Source organism: Narcine bancroftii, chromosome 9 (genome assembly GCF_036971445.1).
Source record: "Narcine bancroftii isolate sNarBan1 chromosome 9, sNarBan1.hap1, whole genome shotgun sequence".
Classification (NCBI taxonomy): domain Eukaryota; kingdom Metazoa; phylum Chordata; class Chondrichthyes; order Torpediniformes; family Narcinidae; genus Narcine; species Narcine bancroftii.
In genome coordinates, this window is record NC_091477.1 from 474,357 (window position 1) to 491,786 (window position 17,430).

A 17,430-nucleotide genomic window follows, 5' to 3' on the forward strand; every position below is an offset into this window, starting at 1 on the left:
CGTCCATCCCACACCTCCTGCTCCCCATTCCTACCACATCCCAGAACCCAAGTCCTCAGAAGCAGGGTGATGGGGAGTGAGCACCTTGACTGGGTATCTGTGGCAAGGAGTGGACTCCACTTTTCCTCCCAGCCCATCCCTAACTAGCCCTGTACCGAACACAGCTCAGAATTAAACATGGAGAAAAAAAGCAGCATCAGCTGATTATGGGAAATCGCAGGAACCATGAGTTATGTGTTTTTGTTTCCCAAGAATACCAGGCACACGGGGAGCTTGGAGTTTAAAACAGAAATAAATGTGAGTGGATATAACGAACTCCTCAGGACAAAGGCTTTGGGAAAGTGGCCAGGGAGTTGTCTGCTTGCAAAATTCCCTGGATACCTGAATTGTTAGCCTAGATTAAAAATGTAAGCGCAGTACATTTCTCCCAGTGGGGAGAAGAGGACTAACACAGTTAACCCGGGTAAACAGTGAAGAAAATGCTGGAATATCATGGAAAGACATCAGGTGGCACCAGACGGGAGAAACCTGTTTACATTGGGCAGAGTTCCACTGACCAGAGAAATAAAGGGATGATGATGGGGTTGGAGGGGTCGGTTCAGTGACCACATTTCTGTGATATTCAGTGCGCTGAGGACATGGAGACCCCTCCCCTCCCCATCACAGGGGAAGCCTGATCTGTGGAGTAGATCCCAAATTTCTTGCTTTTGTTAAGGACAAACCATGGGCTACAGACAGGCTGTGGACAGGGAATGATCTGACAACTCTCCCTACTCCACCCTCATCTCCCCTTCTCTGCCCCCCTCTTCTCCCCAACCACCTAACCCTCAGACCTCCTCTCCCCCTCCCCCACCCCCTCAACCACCCCTACCTCTCACCTGCCCCTCCAACCTCCCCCACACCCACCCCCCTTCCCTCCCTAAGCCTCCACCTCCCCCCGTCAACCCCCACCCTTCTCCTCTCTCCAAATTCCTACACCTTCCAACTCCACTCTCAGACCTCCCCAACCCTCCTCCCTCCTCAAACATCCTCCACAAGACTAATCCCCACCCTGATCCCTGCTTGGTTTTTACTATCACATCTGACCTTCCCCTCCCTGAGATAGAGTGACTAGCTGAGTTTCTCCAGCATTTTGTGCTTTTACTTCAACCACATAGTCTACAGATTTTTGTGATTTACTACAGAGAATGGTAACACCATGTAAAGGAATATAATGTGCCAACATTGGAGATCATTAACAGTGCATTTAGCACAGTACAGGCCCTTCAGCCCATGATGTTGTGCTGACTTGTGTAAACCTATTCCACAACACTCTAATTCTAACCCTTCCCTCCCTCACACCCATAACCCTCCATTTTTCTAACATCCATGTGCCTGTCTAAGGGACGTTTGAATGTCCCTATTGTACAAGCCCCCACCATCACCCCCAGCAATGCGTTCCAGGCACCCCTCAATCTGAATAAAAACTTATCTCTGACACCTCCCCTAAAATTTCCCTCACTCATCTGAAACAGATCTCTTGTATCGGGAAGAAGGTGCAGGCTGTCCACCTTCTCCGCGTCTCTCATCATCTTTGTCACCTCTATTGTCACCTCTCATCCTCCCATCACTCCAAAGAGAAAAGCCCCAGCTCACTCCACCTTTCCTCACATGTTCTCCAATCCAGCAACATCCTAGTGAATCTCCTCTGCACCCTCTCCACAGCTTCCACATTCTTCCTGTAATGAGGTGACCAGAATTGAACACAGTATTCCGTGTGGTCTCACCAGAGTCTTATGGAGCTGCAACATTACCTTACGGCTCTTGAACTCAATTCTCTGACAATGAAGCAAGCACACCATGTGCTTCTTAACCACCTCTCAACTCATGCAACAACCTTGAGGGATCTATGGACCTGGAACCCAAGGTCTGTGAAGAATCCTGCCATTAACCATGAGCTCCTCCTTCAAGCTTGTCCTCCCAATATGCATCACCACATTCATCCAGATTGGACACCGCCTGCCACTTCTCTGCCCAACTCTGCAACCTGTCTACATATTGTTATAGCCTCCCTACAGCAATCTTCTGCACTATCTACCATATCTCCAACCTTTGTGTCATCTGAAAACTTGCTGACCCACTTTCCACTTCCTTATCCAAATTCTGCTTGCCTCCATAGGTCAAGTCCTTGAATGTAGGGATTGCAATTTTACAAAACGCTGGTTAGATTGTGCTTGGTACACTGTTCACAGTTCTTGTCAACGTGCTACAGGTTGCATGTTTCTTTGCTGGAGAAGGTGCAGAGATTCACAGGATGTTGCCTGTTGGAGGAACATCCCAGCACAATGTTGTGCTGACTTGTGTAAACCTACACCACATCAATCTAAACCATCCCTCCCTCACACCCATAACCCTCTACTTTTTTTGCATCCATGTGCCTAAGTCTTTTAAATGTCCTATTGCACCAGCCTCGACCATCAACCCTGGCGATGCATTCCAGGCCCCCGCTACTCTTTGTAAAAAAAAATCCTCTGACATCTTAAACTTTCCTCCCCTCGCCTTAAATAGACAGCTCTGGAATTGGCCATTGCTGCCTTGGGAAAGAGGTGTTGGCTGTCTACACTATCTAAGCTTGCCATAATCTTATAAACCTTTATCAAGTTACCTCTCATCCTTCGTCACTCCAAAGAGGAATGCTCTAGCTCACTCAATCTTGCTTATAAATTGCTCCAGCAGATAGTTTCTTTTTGTCTCAGGTCCTAGCGGCTAGAATCCCGGTGTCTCCACCGAAGTATATGGTCCTAATGTGGGCAGATGAGATGCTGTAGTGGGCACAAAAGTTGGCATGGTGATATAGTCAAAGGGCCTGTTTCTGGGTTGTACAATTCCATGATTCTATGACAAGTCTCCAGGTGTTCTGAGCTGATGCGTTTGCCTGGAGAAGCTTCGTTTAGAATTGAAAGCAACTCATGGAATTCCTTTATTCAACAAGGTGATAGCAAGCTGAGAGAGAGAAAAAGTCAGAAATCATTCTGACAAATATTAAGTCTGCATTTGTAAAAGAATCAGGGAAAGTCAACATCGTTTTGTGAAAGGGAAATGATGTTTGAACAGATCGTTGGAGTCCTTTGAAGAAATGCATGATGTGGAAGGGGTGCAGTGAATGTTGATTTATAGAAGGCATTTGATAAGATGATTAGGGAATGGCAAGATCAAGCTTTGATGCTTCACGGCATGTTTGCTAGATGGGTTTGTCTGCCCTTTGATGTCTTGCAGGGTGTCTAACCACCCTCTGCATCAGGCAAGCCTGGTGGGGGAGGCGGTTTAATCGTCGACCAAGCGACAGGTAGTACTGGGCAAGATGGTACCAGTAGAACTCAGACATGTGCCATCATCAAGAAAACATGGAGATTGTTGGGCAATGGAAATGACACTCAGAATTCAGATCTGGTGTAGGTTTGCTATCATCCTGAATAGTTTTGGGAATGACCTGTTTCCACTGTTGCAAGCTTCTGTTTTTTTAATGAGTGTTACATTGGGGGTTGGAGCAGTGCGTAAAACACTCACAGATTTCATAGCAACCTTCTTACAGGCAGCCTGGCACACTCAAGTAATATTGAGTTCAAATCAGTTAATGGTTTCAATTCAGAACCCAGAACAATGGATTGTTTACTTACTTTGTTGACAGAACTTCCCCCAGCCGGCTTGGACCTCACCCTGCTGCTGGATCTGGGAGGGGATGTTGAGAAGGTGGGTCTGGACCTGTGCAACCCCTACTCACCTAATTTCATTCACACACATGCTGTTCCTTTCTGAGGAGTGGGGTATCCTCAACACACCTAAGTCCTGTGGTGATGGGCCAGTGGCGAAGTGGTAGGCTTGGCCAGATGGGAGCCATAGTCACAAGTCTGCATCCAGGATCACTCATGGATTACAGTGGCGAAGTGGTAGGCTTGGCCAGTTGGGAGCCATAGTCACAAGTCTGCATCCAGGATCACTCATGGATTACAGAGCGGAGATCTGGTGAAGCAGCACCCTCTGCGTCGGAGAAACCCTGTTTAGGGAGGCACTGCAATAATAACGATAATGATCTTCTGCTTCTCTCGATGTGCATTAGTAACACACTGTTCAGATGACCAAACAAGCTCAAATGCACACGGGATGCATCCACGATCTAAAAGTTGGCATCTCATTGACTATGTTATCACCCAACGAGTCATCTCTGACATCCGTATCACTAGAGTTAAGCATGGACCTTAGTGCTCAGCTGATCATCAAATAGTGTAGTCGGATCTATGTTTACTGATCAGATCTCCACGCAGACTGATTGGTACCAAACCACCCAAAAGGCTGAACACCACCAAATTGAAGCACGGTGAGCTGAAATCCTCCATGGAAACTACGCTAAGCAGACTAGTTGAGAATCTACCAGACGATATTACTGAGCACTGGAATGCTTTCAAAGAAATGGTCTTCAGTGCTGCCCAGGACACCTTGGGGGAAGTCAAAGCACAAGCATCAGGGCTGGTTTGATGAGAAAAACCAATCTGCGCAGGGCCTTCTAAGAGCTAAGGCAGTTGCATACCAAGCTTTTCTTCGACACTCAAACCCAAGATCCAAAAAGCGTGGTGTTTTGAGTGCAAATCAACTTTGCAGAGGCAGCTCAGAGCTATGAAAGACAAGTGGTGGCAAACAAGGCCAAGGAGTTACAAGCTTCACTGACTCAAGAAGCTTCTATGAAGCACCAAGGTTGCATATCAAAGGTACCTTACAACTCCTGAGCAATGACAGTACATCCCTCTTCACTGAGAAGTCAGATGGCAAAAACACTTCTATGAGCTGTTGAAAAGACCAGAAACCATCACCAATGAGGCACTGGGAAGAGTACACCCTCGACCCATATTGTTTGAGCTAGATGGTCCCCCTACTCATCAAAGCCATCAAACAGCTAAAACCCAATAAAGCACCAGGGCCTGATAATATTGCAGCCAAGGTCTACCCGTATGGTGGCAACACTGGCATCATGTCTCCACCAGCTGTTCACAAAGTTGTGGGGAGCTGCTGAACTACCACAAGACTTCAAAGATGCATCAATCATGACCATCTACAAGAACAAGGGAGACAAGAGAGATCAGAACAATTATCGTGGCATCTCTCTTCTGTTAGTTGTGGAAAAAAGCCTCGCAAAGAACGTCCATGACAACATCCTTCCAGAAAGCCAGTAGTACAGTGGATATGATCTTCTCACTGAGGCAGCTCCAAGAGAAATGTGTTGATCAGCAGAGAAGTCTCTAGGTCACATTTGTTGATCTAACCAAAGCGTTTGACACTGTTGGTGGAGTTGGACTGGTGGAAGGAAGCTCTTATCAAAATTCGGTTCCCCCCACCCCCATGCCTAACCAACATTATCCGTCAGTTCCATGCAGTTACGGAAGGCTGCATCAATGTGTGTGGTAAGTTGTCAGACCCATTTCCCATCAGCAACGGTGTAAAACAGGGTTGTGTTTTGGCTCCTACTCTGTTTGGACTATTCTTCACTGCTGTTCTTCGGGATGCCACATCAGGGCTGATGGCGGGCTCCTCAACCTCGCAAGACTGAGAGCAAAAACAAAGGTCAGGGACATTGTGATGACTGATGACTGTGCACTGGTTGCCCACTCTCTTGAAGACTTACAGGAGATCATCAGTCACTTTGTCAGTGCTGCCAAGAGCTACGGATTGACAAACAGCCTGAAAAAGGCAGAGGTTTTGTACCAACCGGCCCCTGGATCAAGCTATGAAAAACCAACTATCCTCATTGATGATACTCGTCTCAATGCTGCCAACAGGTTTTATTCCCCGGGCAGTACATTAGCATCCTTATCTTCTCTAGACGTAGAGAATGAGTCAAAAATCAGAAAGACCTGCTTTGCCTTTGGGCAGCTGAAAGGTCAGGTTTGGTCACAGACCATTAGGTTGGCCACCAAGTGCAAGGTGTACAGGTCCGATATCATATCAGCCTTGCAATATGGATGTGAGATGTGGGCCACCAAGTGCAAGGTGTACAGGTCCGATATCATATCAGCCTTGCAATATGGATGTGAGATGTGGGCCACCAAGTGCAAGGTGTACAGGTCCGATATCATATCAGCCTTGCAATATGGATGTGAGATGTGGGCCACCAAGTGCAAGGTGTACAGGTCCGATATCATATCAGCCTTGCAATATGGATGTGAGATGTGGTGCCCATATCAGAGGCACTTATGTCAGCTTGACCAACTGTAGCAGCATCATCTACGTTCTCACTTGGTGAGACAAGGTCTCCAATACCGAGATCCTTTCTCAAGCCGCTATGCCAGCAGTTTCAAACTTGGTGATGTTGGCCCAACTGTGCTGGGCAGGACATGTTGTCCAAATGCCTGACAGAAGACTGCCCAAGGGCATCTTTACGGCCAACTGTCCAGTGGTACCTGAAAAAGCGAGGAGGCCAGTGACTACAGTACAGGAATGTTCTGTACAGGAGCCTCAAGAAAGCTGACATTGCCCCATCAACAAGGGTGGGGGGTGGGGATCTGGCTCATGGTCGCTCACAGTGGAGGGACGCCATCAGAAAAGGTGTGGATGGTGCTGAGAACAAGCTCAAAGTGGCAACAGAGGAAAGGCACAGGAAGCACCACAACAGAACTTCTGCCCCTGCTATTATAGAGATTAGGGAATATAGAGGTTCATGCTCTAGGTGGTGAATTCTCATCTGAGTGGTAGAGTGGCTGGAAAATAGAACTGGAATTAATATTGGCACCACTGGGTCTTCTGTTCACTCAGATATGATGTGATGTGTGGTGTGCCACAGGGATCACTGCTACAATGCAACTTCTTTCAACTTGTATAAATGTCTTGGACCAAATTTGGATAACTGGGATGCGAGAGGGTGCAGCGGGTGGGAGGGAAGGGCTCCTGAAGGGCCTCGAGTGCTGAAGTCTTCCTGATCGTGTTGGAGGTTTGGATTTGGAGCTTAGGTTGCCAATGGTTTGAGCTGAGCTGGAGCTTTATATGGCTGCAGAGGCTGCGAGGGTGCTGGAAGTGAATCCTCGGGCACTCAAGAGACTCTGGGGGACACGCTTTCTCTGATTGGAAGAAGTGCCGGGCAATTTCTGCTGATGACAAATCTTTGCCTTACAAAAGACTAAATGCAATTTTTTGTAATATTACATTTCTTTTTCTTTGGCTTGGCTTCACGGACGAAGATTTATGGAGGGGGTAAAAGTCCACGTCAGCTGCAGGCTCGTTTGTGGCTGACAAGTCCGATGCGGGACAGGCAGACACGGTTGCAGCGGCTGCAGGGGAAAATTGGTTGGTTGGGGTTGGGTTTTTCCTCCTTTGCCTTTTGTCAGTGAGGTGGGCTCTGCGGTCTTCTTCAAAGGAGGTTGCTGCCCGCCAAACTGTGAGGCGCCAAGATGCACGGTTTGAGGCGATATCAGCCCACTGGCGGTGGTCAATGTGGCAGGCACCAAGAGATTTCTTTAGGCAGTCCTTGTACCTTTTCTTTGGTGCACCTCTGTCACGGTGGCCAGTGGAGAGCTCGCCATATAACACGATCTTGGGAAGGCGATGGTCCTTCATTCTGGAGACGTGACCCATCCAGCGCAGCTGGATCTTCAGCAGCGTGGACTCGATGCTGTTGATCTCTGCCATCTCGAGTACTTCGACGTTAGGGATGAAAGCGCTCCAATGGATGTTGAGGATGGAGCGGAGACAACGCCGGTGGAAGCGTTCTAGGAGCCGTAGGTGATGCCGGTAGAGGACCCATGATTCGGAGCCGAACAGGAGTGTGGGTATGACAACGGCTCTGTATACGCTTATCTTTGTGAGGTTTTTCAGTTGGTTGTTTTTCCAGACTCTTTTGTGTAGTCTTCCAAAGGCGCTATTTGCCTTGGCGAGTCTGTTGTCTATCTCATTGTCGATCCTTGCATCTGATGAAATGGTGCAGCCGAGATAGGTAAACTGGTTGACCGTTTTGAGTTTTGTGTGCCCGATGGAGATGTGGGGGGGCTGGTAGTCATGGTGGGGAGCTGGCTGATGGAGGACCTCAGTTTTCTTCAGGCTGACTTCCAGGCCAAACATTTTGGCAGTTTCCGCAAAGCAGGACGTCAAGCACTGAAGAGCTGGCTCTGAATGGGCAACTAAAGCGGCATCGTCTGCAAAGAGTAGTTCACGGACAAGTTTCTCTTGTGTCTTGGTGTGAGCTTGCAGGCGCCTCAGATTGAAGAGACTGCCATCCGTGCGGTACCGGATGTAAACAGCGTCTTCATTGTTGGGGTCTTTCATGGCTTGGTTCAGCATCATGCTGAAGAAGATTGAAAAGAGGGTTGGTGCGAGAACACAGCCTTGCTTCACGCCATTGTTAATGGAGAAGGGTTCAGAGAGCTCATTGCTGTATCTGACCCGACCTTGTTGGTTTTCGTGCAGTTGGATAATCATGTTGAGGAACTTTGGGGGAAATCCGATGCGCTCTAGTATTTGCCAAAGCCCTTTCCTGCTCACGGTGTCCTCTTTCCTGCTCACGGTGTCGAAGGCTTTGGTGAGGTCAACAAAGGTGATGTAGAGTCCTTTGTTTTGTTCTCTGCACTTTTCTTGGAGCTGTCTGAGGGCAAAGACCATGTCAGTAGTTCCTCTGTTTGCGCGAAAGCCGCAAATAAACATTTAGTTTATTACAAAACAATAAAAGAATCTTGAAGCAACAGAAGGAAGTTATGAAGAGGACATGGGCAGGTTGAGTGGGTTCATGTCAGATAACACAAAGAAATGTGGAATGAAAACTCCTCTCAGCAGAGAGAGAACTCTGGTCCACAGAAGGCTTGTACAGTATATTATTAGGCAAGTTACAAACCAGAACACAAGGAACTGCAAATGTTGGAATCTTGAGAAAACAATGAGAAGCTGGAGAGAGCGAGCAGGTCAGGCAGCAGTGACGGAGAGAAATGAACAGTCAATGGGACCAAGGGACATCCATCTTCCATCTCTGGCACATCTCCTCCCAGGATCTGAGATATCCTCCTTCTTCGGAAAACATGGTGTTTGCTTTAGTGCCATTAACTCAACTCTCACCCACATCTCCTCTACTTCCCACACGTTCCCAGCCCAACTCTCCCTAGATCCCATGTGATCTCACATTCCATACCAGTCTATCATATGGACCTGTTCACATTCATGTAGAAAACATCTCCCTCCATGCCCTCCTCAATCCCTTTGGTTACCTCTTCAAAAAGTTCAATAGAATTTGTGAGATATGATTTCCCATGCACAAACCCATGCTGATAGATCCTGTGTCTCAGAATTACCGCCAGTATCTTACCCATGACAGATATTAAACTCACCAGCCTGTAGTTCCCTAGCTTGTCCATATGGCCTTTTTAACTCAAGGTACAATAGTAACCCCGCTCCAGTCTTCTGGCACCTCACCCATTTCTCTGCCTGGGCTCCTGCAATTTCTTCCCCAGATTCTCTAGTGTCCTAGGATACACTTGATTAAGCCCTAGGGATTTAGGTGATCTCGAGTACCTCCTCTTCTGTAACCTGGACTCTCTTCACAGACTCACCATTTACTTCCTCGAAGTTCCCAGCCTCCACACCTTTCTCCACATTGAATACAGATGAGAAGTACTCAGTTAATCCTCACCCCTCTCCTATGGCTCCATACTGTGACATTGTGTTCATCTTTAAGGGGCCCTATTCCCTTCCTAGTTACTCTTCTGCCTTTAATATATTTGTAAAATCTCTTAGGATTCTCCTTAACACTGCCTGCCAGAGCCATCTCACCCCCTCCCTGCCAGAGCCATCTCATCTCACCCCCTCTCCATCCACCAGACCCTGGCCCACTCACTTAATCTATCTACATTTCTCTACAGACTCTTTATATCCTCTATACAACGTGCTTTTCCACTTAGTTTAGTGTCTTCAGCAAACTGAGATACACCACACTCTGTCCTCTCTTCCAGATTATTAATGTATTAGTTGTGGGCCTAGCACTCATCCCTGTGGCACCCTGTTCACCAACGATTGCCAACTAGGAAACTATCCCTGTCCCCCAACTCTCTGCTTTCTAGTGGAGAACCTTCCCTTTCCCCGTGCTCATATGTCACCCCAACTCCATGCATCCTTATCTTCTGTACATCTTTAAGGTGGCACCTCATCAAATGTCTTCAGGAATTCCAGGTAAACGTCAATCTCCTCCCCTCTACCGTGCTAGTTATATCCTCAAACTCCAGTAAATTTGTCAAACAGGTCCTGACTGCAGATTGGCAAGGTTGATGGATGTTGGGACTCAGGGACCCAGCCACAACCTTCCTGCAACCTGTCAGCAGCAGGAGCCAGTGTTGGGAAACCCCATCCTATATCTCGCAATGTACCCCTCTTCCTGCTCTTGTCTTCATGTTCACCCTGATCCTTCACCAACATCGCAGCCCAATCACATGCTACACCCACCCCTTGGCCCCAGGCTTGGGGAGGTTTGTGCTGTTACCTTCATTCTTGTTGCTTCAGTCCTTGACTTGTAGCAGAACTCCACCAGTGCCACAAGCATTGCCAGACCCAGGCCGCCAATCAGAATGTAGAACACTCCTGCCACATTGCTGAGGCTCAGCGCACTAGTCTTGTCCTGGTAGAGGGAGAGGAACAAATGACCTCAGAGCACTTTCCATTGGCAGGTAACGTCTCAGTTCAACCACCAACTCCAGTCAGTGGAATAGGGAAAATGGGTAAAGGTCAAAGGAACATCATGATGAAGAGGAAAAGGGTTTATTCTCCATCCTCCACCGACCCGCGAGGTGGGGGACACACAATCTCTCAGACATTCCATTTCCCAAATTCCATCAACAGCCTCCCTGACCTGTGTCTGAATTTATGGCTCAGTTTTGTATATCAACACAAACCCTGTTTCACAAGACAACTGATGTTAAACAGCATCAGGGCACGGGCAGCACCCACAGGGAGAAAGCACAGCACCCACAGGGCATGGGCATGGGGCACACACAGGGAACTGGGGAAGGGCAACACCCATGGGGCATGGGTAGCACTCTCGGGGAATAAGGCACGTACAGCATCAATTGGGAATGGGACACCCACAACACCCATGTGGGAGAGGCAGATCATTGCCTCTCCTCCATCCTCAGTCTCATCCTGACCAAGCATTTCAGAACCAGTTCCAATGCTCATCGATCCTGGGTTTGTCACCCATGGGTGAGTGATTGGTGGGGGGGGGGGGGCTCACTAGCATGTACCCCCTCTTGGAGTGAGTCTTCAGACCTGGGGCAGAGACTTCCCAGTAGCACGTGAGTGGTCATCACTGGCTCCTGCAACCCAGTTTCTGGGGAAAGTCAGAGGGCAGATGTCAGAGTGCGGTGGGGTTATTCTCACAGGCCCAGGACCCTGATAACCTTGAAGGTCCGGGCACATTTGGACTCCAGTACGGACACACTGCCACTGAGAGTGGTCATTACCCACCCTTGCACCCTGAAGTATTAGCCCTGGAGTCATCTGGTGAGGGTAGGTACTGTGACAGTGGGTCTAACCCCGGCAGAAACCCCTGCAGACTTTCCTGGACTGCATGAGAGTGGACCCCACCCTGAACAAACACCTTGTTATAGAACACACAGGTCAGGCAGGATGAGGCAAGCAGCAGCATTAGCGTCCCATCCTCAAACCTATACAATACCCTGTGGAACAGCAGCACAGCATGGCCTCTGACTCAGCCATTGGGAAGGAATGATCTAGGTCTTTCCCAGAAGCAGAGGGCCCAAGGAGGGCTTGGCAACATGCGGTGATTAGAACAGGAAGGTGTAGGAAAAGTGCCCACAGCAGGGCCGAAGCAGAGCCACCAAGGGCCAATGTGAATGTGACCAATGAGGCAGATTGGGTCAATACACACCCAATGGCTATTGGTTAACACATTGAGATAGGGAATGGGAGTGAGTGCAAGGGTTGGGGTGATAGATGAAGATGGGTGAGAGGGGCTGAGGTAAAGGGAAATAGAGTTAGGGAGAGGAGGCAAAGAGGGGTTGGGAGAGAAAAGGGAGATGGAGATGGAGAGAAGGTGGAGATGGGGGAGAGGAAGATGGGGAGGGGGAGATGGAGATAAGGAGGTGGAGATAGGGAGAGGGAGATAGGGAGAGGGAGATAGGGGATGTGGAGATGGGGAGAGAGGTGGAATGGGGAGAGGGAGATGGGGAAAGGAAGGCGGAGATGGAGAGGGAGGGGAAGATGGGGATGTGGAGATGGGGGAGGAGGTGGGGGAGAGGGAGGTAGAGATGGGGAGAATGTGGAGACAGGGGAATGTGGAGACGGGGAAATGTGGAGACGGGGAAGAATGTGGAGACGGGGAAGAATGTGGAGACGGGGAAGAATGTGGAGACGGGGAAGAATGTGGAGACGGGGAAGAATGTGGAGACGGGGGAATGTGGAGACGGGGGAATGTGGAGACGGGGGGAATGTGGAGACGGGGGGAATGTGGAGACGGGGGGAATGTGGAGACGGGGGGAATGTGGAGACGGGGGAATGTAGAGATGGGGGCTGGTGGAGATGGGGAGGTGGAGGTGGGGGGGGAGAGGAAGGCGGAGATGGGGGAGGGATGGTGACGATGGGAGGAGGGGGAGGGGGAGGTGGAGATGGGGAGGGGGAAGCGGCGACGGGGGAAGGTGGAGATGGGGGGTGGGGGAGATGGGGGAGAGGGAGTTGGGGGTGGAGATGGAGAGGAAGGGCAGAGATGGGGGAGGGGAGGCAGAGATGGAGAGGGGAAGCAGAGATGGGGGGATAGGGAGGCGGAGATTGGGGAGAGAGCGGGTGGAGATGGACAAGAGGAGGAGGAGGCTGGTGTGGAGCAGGGACACTAGCACAGAGCAGTGGGGCTGAAGGCCTGTGACTCTGTTGCTTGGAGCAGTGAGAGTCCCACTGAGGGTCACCATGTCGATCTGAGCACGGTGGCTGGCTCCATGGCTGACGAGCTCAGGCCTGGGGAGGGTCAGTGGCAGCATTCCTGCCTGGGGTTCACGTGCGTTTCGTGCATTTCATGCAGCGACTAACCTTACTGCTGGAGTCTTTCCTTCCACATTCACCTTTACCGTACCACCATTTGTTTTTCAGCTTGTCTAAGATGCCTTGCTCACTGAGTTTCAATACTGCAAGGTTTACTCGATTTCTTCTCGTAAAACATAACATAAATAACATTATCAATGTTATTTTATGTTATCCATTAGTAAACATATTTCAGATTCACAGTTCCAAGTGAAAGATGGAGGGCACCCATCTGGCTGGTGAAATGGTCCACTCCCAGCGAGATGTGTAGGCTCCAACACCGTGTAACCAGCTACACCCAGCACCTGGCTGTGTCTGCACATAGACCAAATTCACAGGGACCACGGGACCAAGCAGCGATTACAGACACGGAGGAACACCTCAGTGTCTACTGAATATTGGCTGAGGAGCTCGCTCCTGTGATGTCTTTGATCTTCCAAGACCTTTCCACCTGATCTCCCAACCTTTCATCTCACGCACAGCTGGACAGATGCTGGGTTCAGAGCACCGGGAACCTCCCTGCAGCCAAGGTCATGGAGTTGGGTTAGATAATGTGAGGATAAAGGTTCTCCTCCTAAACCTCTATTGTTAGGGATTGACATGCTCACATGTGTCAGAGGACAGTGGTCCCATGGCTGTGGAGGTCAGTTAAAGTCAGTATCTAGAGGAAAATTAGAAACTTACTGCTCCAGAAACAAGGCATCTTATCCTCTGGAATCAGTGGGAAATCTCAGTTTGTCCTTGTCTGACCTTGAACGTGGGGACATATTGCTGGCTGGCCTTCCAACTATTGTTCTGCACCCTTACTGGTCAGTCACTAGCCACTAACTGGTCAGTGTCCGGTCACTAACTGGTTAGTGTGTGATCACTTAATGGCCAGTCACTGGTCACAAACTGGTCAGCATCCAGTTACTTACTGGTCAGTGTCTAGTCAGTTTGGTAGTCTCCCACTGGTTACTTGCAGAGTCCAGCCAGGCATTGGTCAGTTACAGGGTACAGGTTGGTTAATGCAAGGTGATGTATTAACATTTTAATCAGCCCCAAAGGCCGGTCGAATTTTCTGGGGAAATGGATTTAATCTGTTAGATGCAGGAGAGGTTAAGCTCAACTGAGACAAAGTCCAGCTCCAGTGGAGACCACATTATACCATTGTCCAAGGTGGGTGGAGCCCATCCCTGGGATGGTGCATCTCTGAGACTGGATGGGTAGTGCTAAGTGATATCCTCTGCCTGGGGCATAGTCTCTTATCTAAGCCGGGGCTGGTCACAGCCCAGCTCTGTAACAACAGGGCGTGGGAAGAAACTTTGGTAATGTATCATGGGTGTGCTGGCCATCCCCTCCCGTGAGCAGCAGCCAAAGTTGGTTGTTTACTGGTTACACAGTCCTGTTAATACCCACTGTTTGCCCCTGGATCTAACCTTCGAGTCACCGCCTCCACTGCCACATTCTCCCTTGTCGTACCACCATTTGTTTTTCAATTTGTCCAGCAGACCCTGCTCGTTGAGTTTAAGAACTGCCAGGTTTACTGGGTTTCTTGCAAAGATAAAACATACTCATAAGTTTTGAGCAGAGAAATTGTCAGGTCAGAATTGGAGTCAGTCATTTGCACACGAGCTAAAATGGGTCAAGAGAGCAAGAGTGATTCTCCTACAAATTCAGGAATTTTTCCTAAATCAATATACAGCATCCCAGCTAGAGAGGGTGTCTCATTGGGTCTCCCATCAGGACGGGACGGGAAGTGTGTGTAAAGCAATTCTTTGGGTCCAGTGATCATAATTTCAAGATAATTATGGAAAAGGATTGTTCTGGAACTTGGGTTGAGATTCTAAATTGAAGAAAGGCCGAATTTGAGAAAATGAAAAAGGATCTGGTAAATATGTATCAGGACAGGTTGTTTTAAATTTAGACCTACAACACGGTAACAGGCCCTTTTCACCCATGAGCTCATGCTGCCAATTACACCCAAATGAGCAAAAGCTCTGGTACATTTCTAACGGTGAAAGGAAACTGGGGCCCCCATGGAAAACCCATAGGGAGAACGTACAAACTCCTTACAGACAATGCGGGACTCTAACCCCAATCCCAATCGCTGCTGTTATAACTGCAATATACAAACCACGCTGCCTAAAGTTTTCTGGCAAGGGTGTACTTGGTGAGTGGGAGACCTCGAAAGGTAAAATTTTGAGAGAACAGAGTTTGTCAAAATTAAACAATAGTAACAGGCATATAATAGGAAGGCTTCAAGATTTAGCAGACAAGGTGAAGGAAAATCACGAGGGCTTCTACGAATACATCAAGAGCAAAAGGATAGTAAGGGACAAAATTGATCCTCCTGAAGATCAGAGTGATCGGCTTTGTACAGAGCTAAAAGAGATCTGAAGGATCTTAAAATATTTTTTTATGCATCTGAATGTGCTGTGGAGAACATGGAGTCTATAGAAGAGAGGTAACTAAGCAGTGAGGTCATGGACCCACACCAATTAAAGAGGAGGAGGTGCTTGCTGTCTTGATGCAAATATGGAAGAATAAATCCCCAGGGCCTGACAAGATATTCCCTCGGACTTTGTGGGAGGCTAGTGTAGAACTTGCAGGGGCTCTGGCAGAGACATTTAAAATGCCCTTAGCTACAGGTGAGGTGCTGGAGGGTTGGAGGAGATATAATCTTGTTCTGATATTTAGGAAAGGCTCTAAGAATAATCTGGGAAATTATAGGCTCGTAAACCTGATGTTAGAGGTGGTTAAGTTGTTGAAAGGTATTCTAAGAGATCAGATTTACACGTTTTTGGAAATTCAGGGACTGATTCGGGATAGCCAACGTGGTTTTGTGTGTGGTAGGTTGTGCTTAGAGTTTTTTTAGAAAGTTACCAGGAAAGTTGATGAAGAAAGAGCTGTGGATGTTGACCACATAGACTTTAGCAGGTCTTTTACAAAGTCCCACGTGGGGGTTAGTCAAGAAGGTTCAGATGCTCAGTATTCAGGACAAGGTGGGAAACTGGATTAAACATTGGCTTTGCAAGAAAAACCAGAGAGTTAGTGGTGGTTGATGCTTTTCAGACTGGAGGCCTGTGACTAGTGGTGCACCTCAGGGATCGGTGTTGGGACCATTGTTTGTCATCTATATCAATGATCTGGATGATAATGTGGTAAATTGGATCAGCAAGTTTGTAGATGACACGAAGATTGGAGGCGCGTGGACAGTGAGGAAGGTTTTCAAAGCTGGCAGAGGGATCTGGACCAACTGGTAAAATGGACTGGAAAATGGGCTGATGGAATTTAATACAGACAAGTATGAAGTGTTGCATTTTGGAAGTGCCAACCAAGAAAGGACGTACACGGTAAATGGTTGGGCACTGAGGAGTGTGGTAGAAGGGAGGGACCTGGAAATACAGATTCATAATTTCGTGAAAGTGGCGTCACAGGTGGACAGGGTTGTGAAGGGAGCTTTTGGCATTTGGCCTTCATAAATCAAAGTATTGAGTACAGGAGTTGGGATGTTATGGTGAAGTTGTAGAAGATATTGGTGAGGCCAAATTGGAGAATTGCGTAGTTTTGGTCACCAAACTACAGGAAAGATACCAATAAGACAGAAAGAGTGCAGAGAAGATTTACTAGGTTTTTTTTCCACCAAAACTTGAGGAACTAAGTTATCAGGAAAGGTTAAACAGTTAAGACCTTATTTCCTGGAGTTTAGAAGAATGAGGGGAGATTTATTAGAGATATTTAAAATTATGAGGGGTGTAAATGCAAGCAGGCTTTTCCCAGTGAAGTTAGGTGAGACAAGAACTAGAGGACATGGTTCAAGGTGAAAAGTCAGATATTTAGGGGGAACATTAGGGGAAAAGTCTTCATGCTGAGGGAGTGGATCGAGGAAGCCAGCTAAGGCTGATGAATGCAGGATCAATTTTGATATTTAACAAAAAATTCAATGGTAAGAGTGTGGAGGATTATATTCTGGGTGTAGGTCAATGGTTCAGCCGAGACTAGATGGGCCAAAAATCTGTGGCTCTATGGGTACTAGTGCAATGTCCAAACGTGTCTTTCTGACTATGTCAGAGACTCAGGTGTTACCGAGGATAGCAGACCCCCACCCGCTGAACCCACATCCTCCCTGAAGCAAGGGGAGGTCCTTCTATCGTCACTCCTTGACCAGTCGTGATCCCGAGAGCCCATCAGTGCCTAGTGGACCTTTCCACCACTGACCCCATCGGTGCCCAGTGACCCTCCTCCATGGACCCCATCAGTGCCCACTGACCCCATCAGTGTTCAGTGACTCTCCACTCATGACCCTACCCTTTCAGGACCCCGGTGGCCCTACCCCTCCACTGACTCCCATGGCCCTACTCCTCCAGTGACCCCCATGACCCAATTCCCTGTGACCTATCCTTCCCCCACCATTATGAACCAAGC

At 48.4% G+C, this 17,430-nt stretch overlaps 1 protein-coding gene across 8 annotated transcripts in view; it reads right to left on the bottom strand.

The window, feature by feature from the left end:
- Positions 1–17,430, bottom strand: part of LOC138743094 (glutamate receptor 1-like) — a 114,780-nt gene that overhangs the window by 1,229 nt on the left and 96,121 nt on the right. For 3 of the 8 annotated variants that reach the window (XM_069897920.1, XM_069897917.1, XM_069897924.1), the window contains 2 exons: positions 14,442–14,556; positions 10,478–10,612 (listed from right to left, as the gene is read on the bottom strand). In XM_069897920.1, coding sequence (XP_069754021.1) covers positions 10,478–10,612; positions 14,442–14,556 — 250 coding nt within the window. Of the gene's footprint in view, positions 1–2,650; positions 2,802–10,477; positions 10,613–13,032; positions 13,148–14,441; positions 14,557–17,430 lie in introns of those variants that run through there. The other 5 variants (XM_069897919.1, XM_069897918.1, XM_069897921.1 and 2 more) reach the window with 5 other exon arrangements.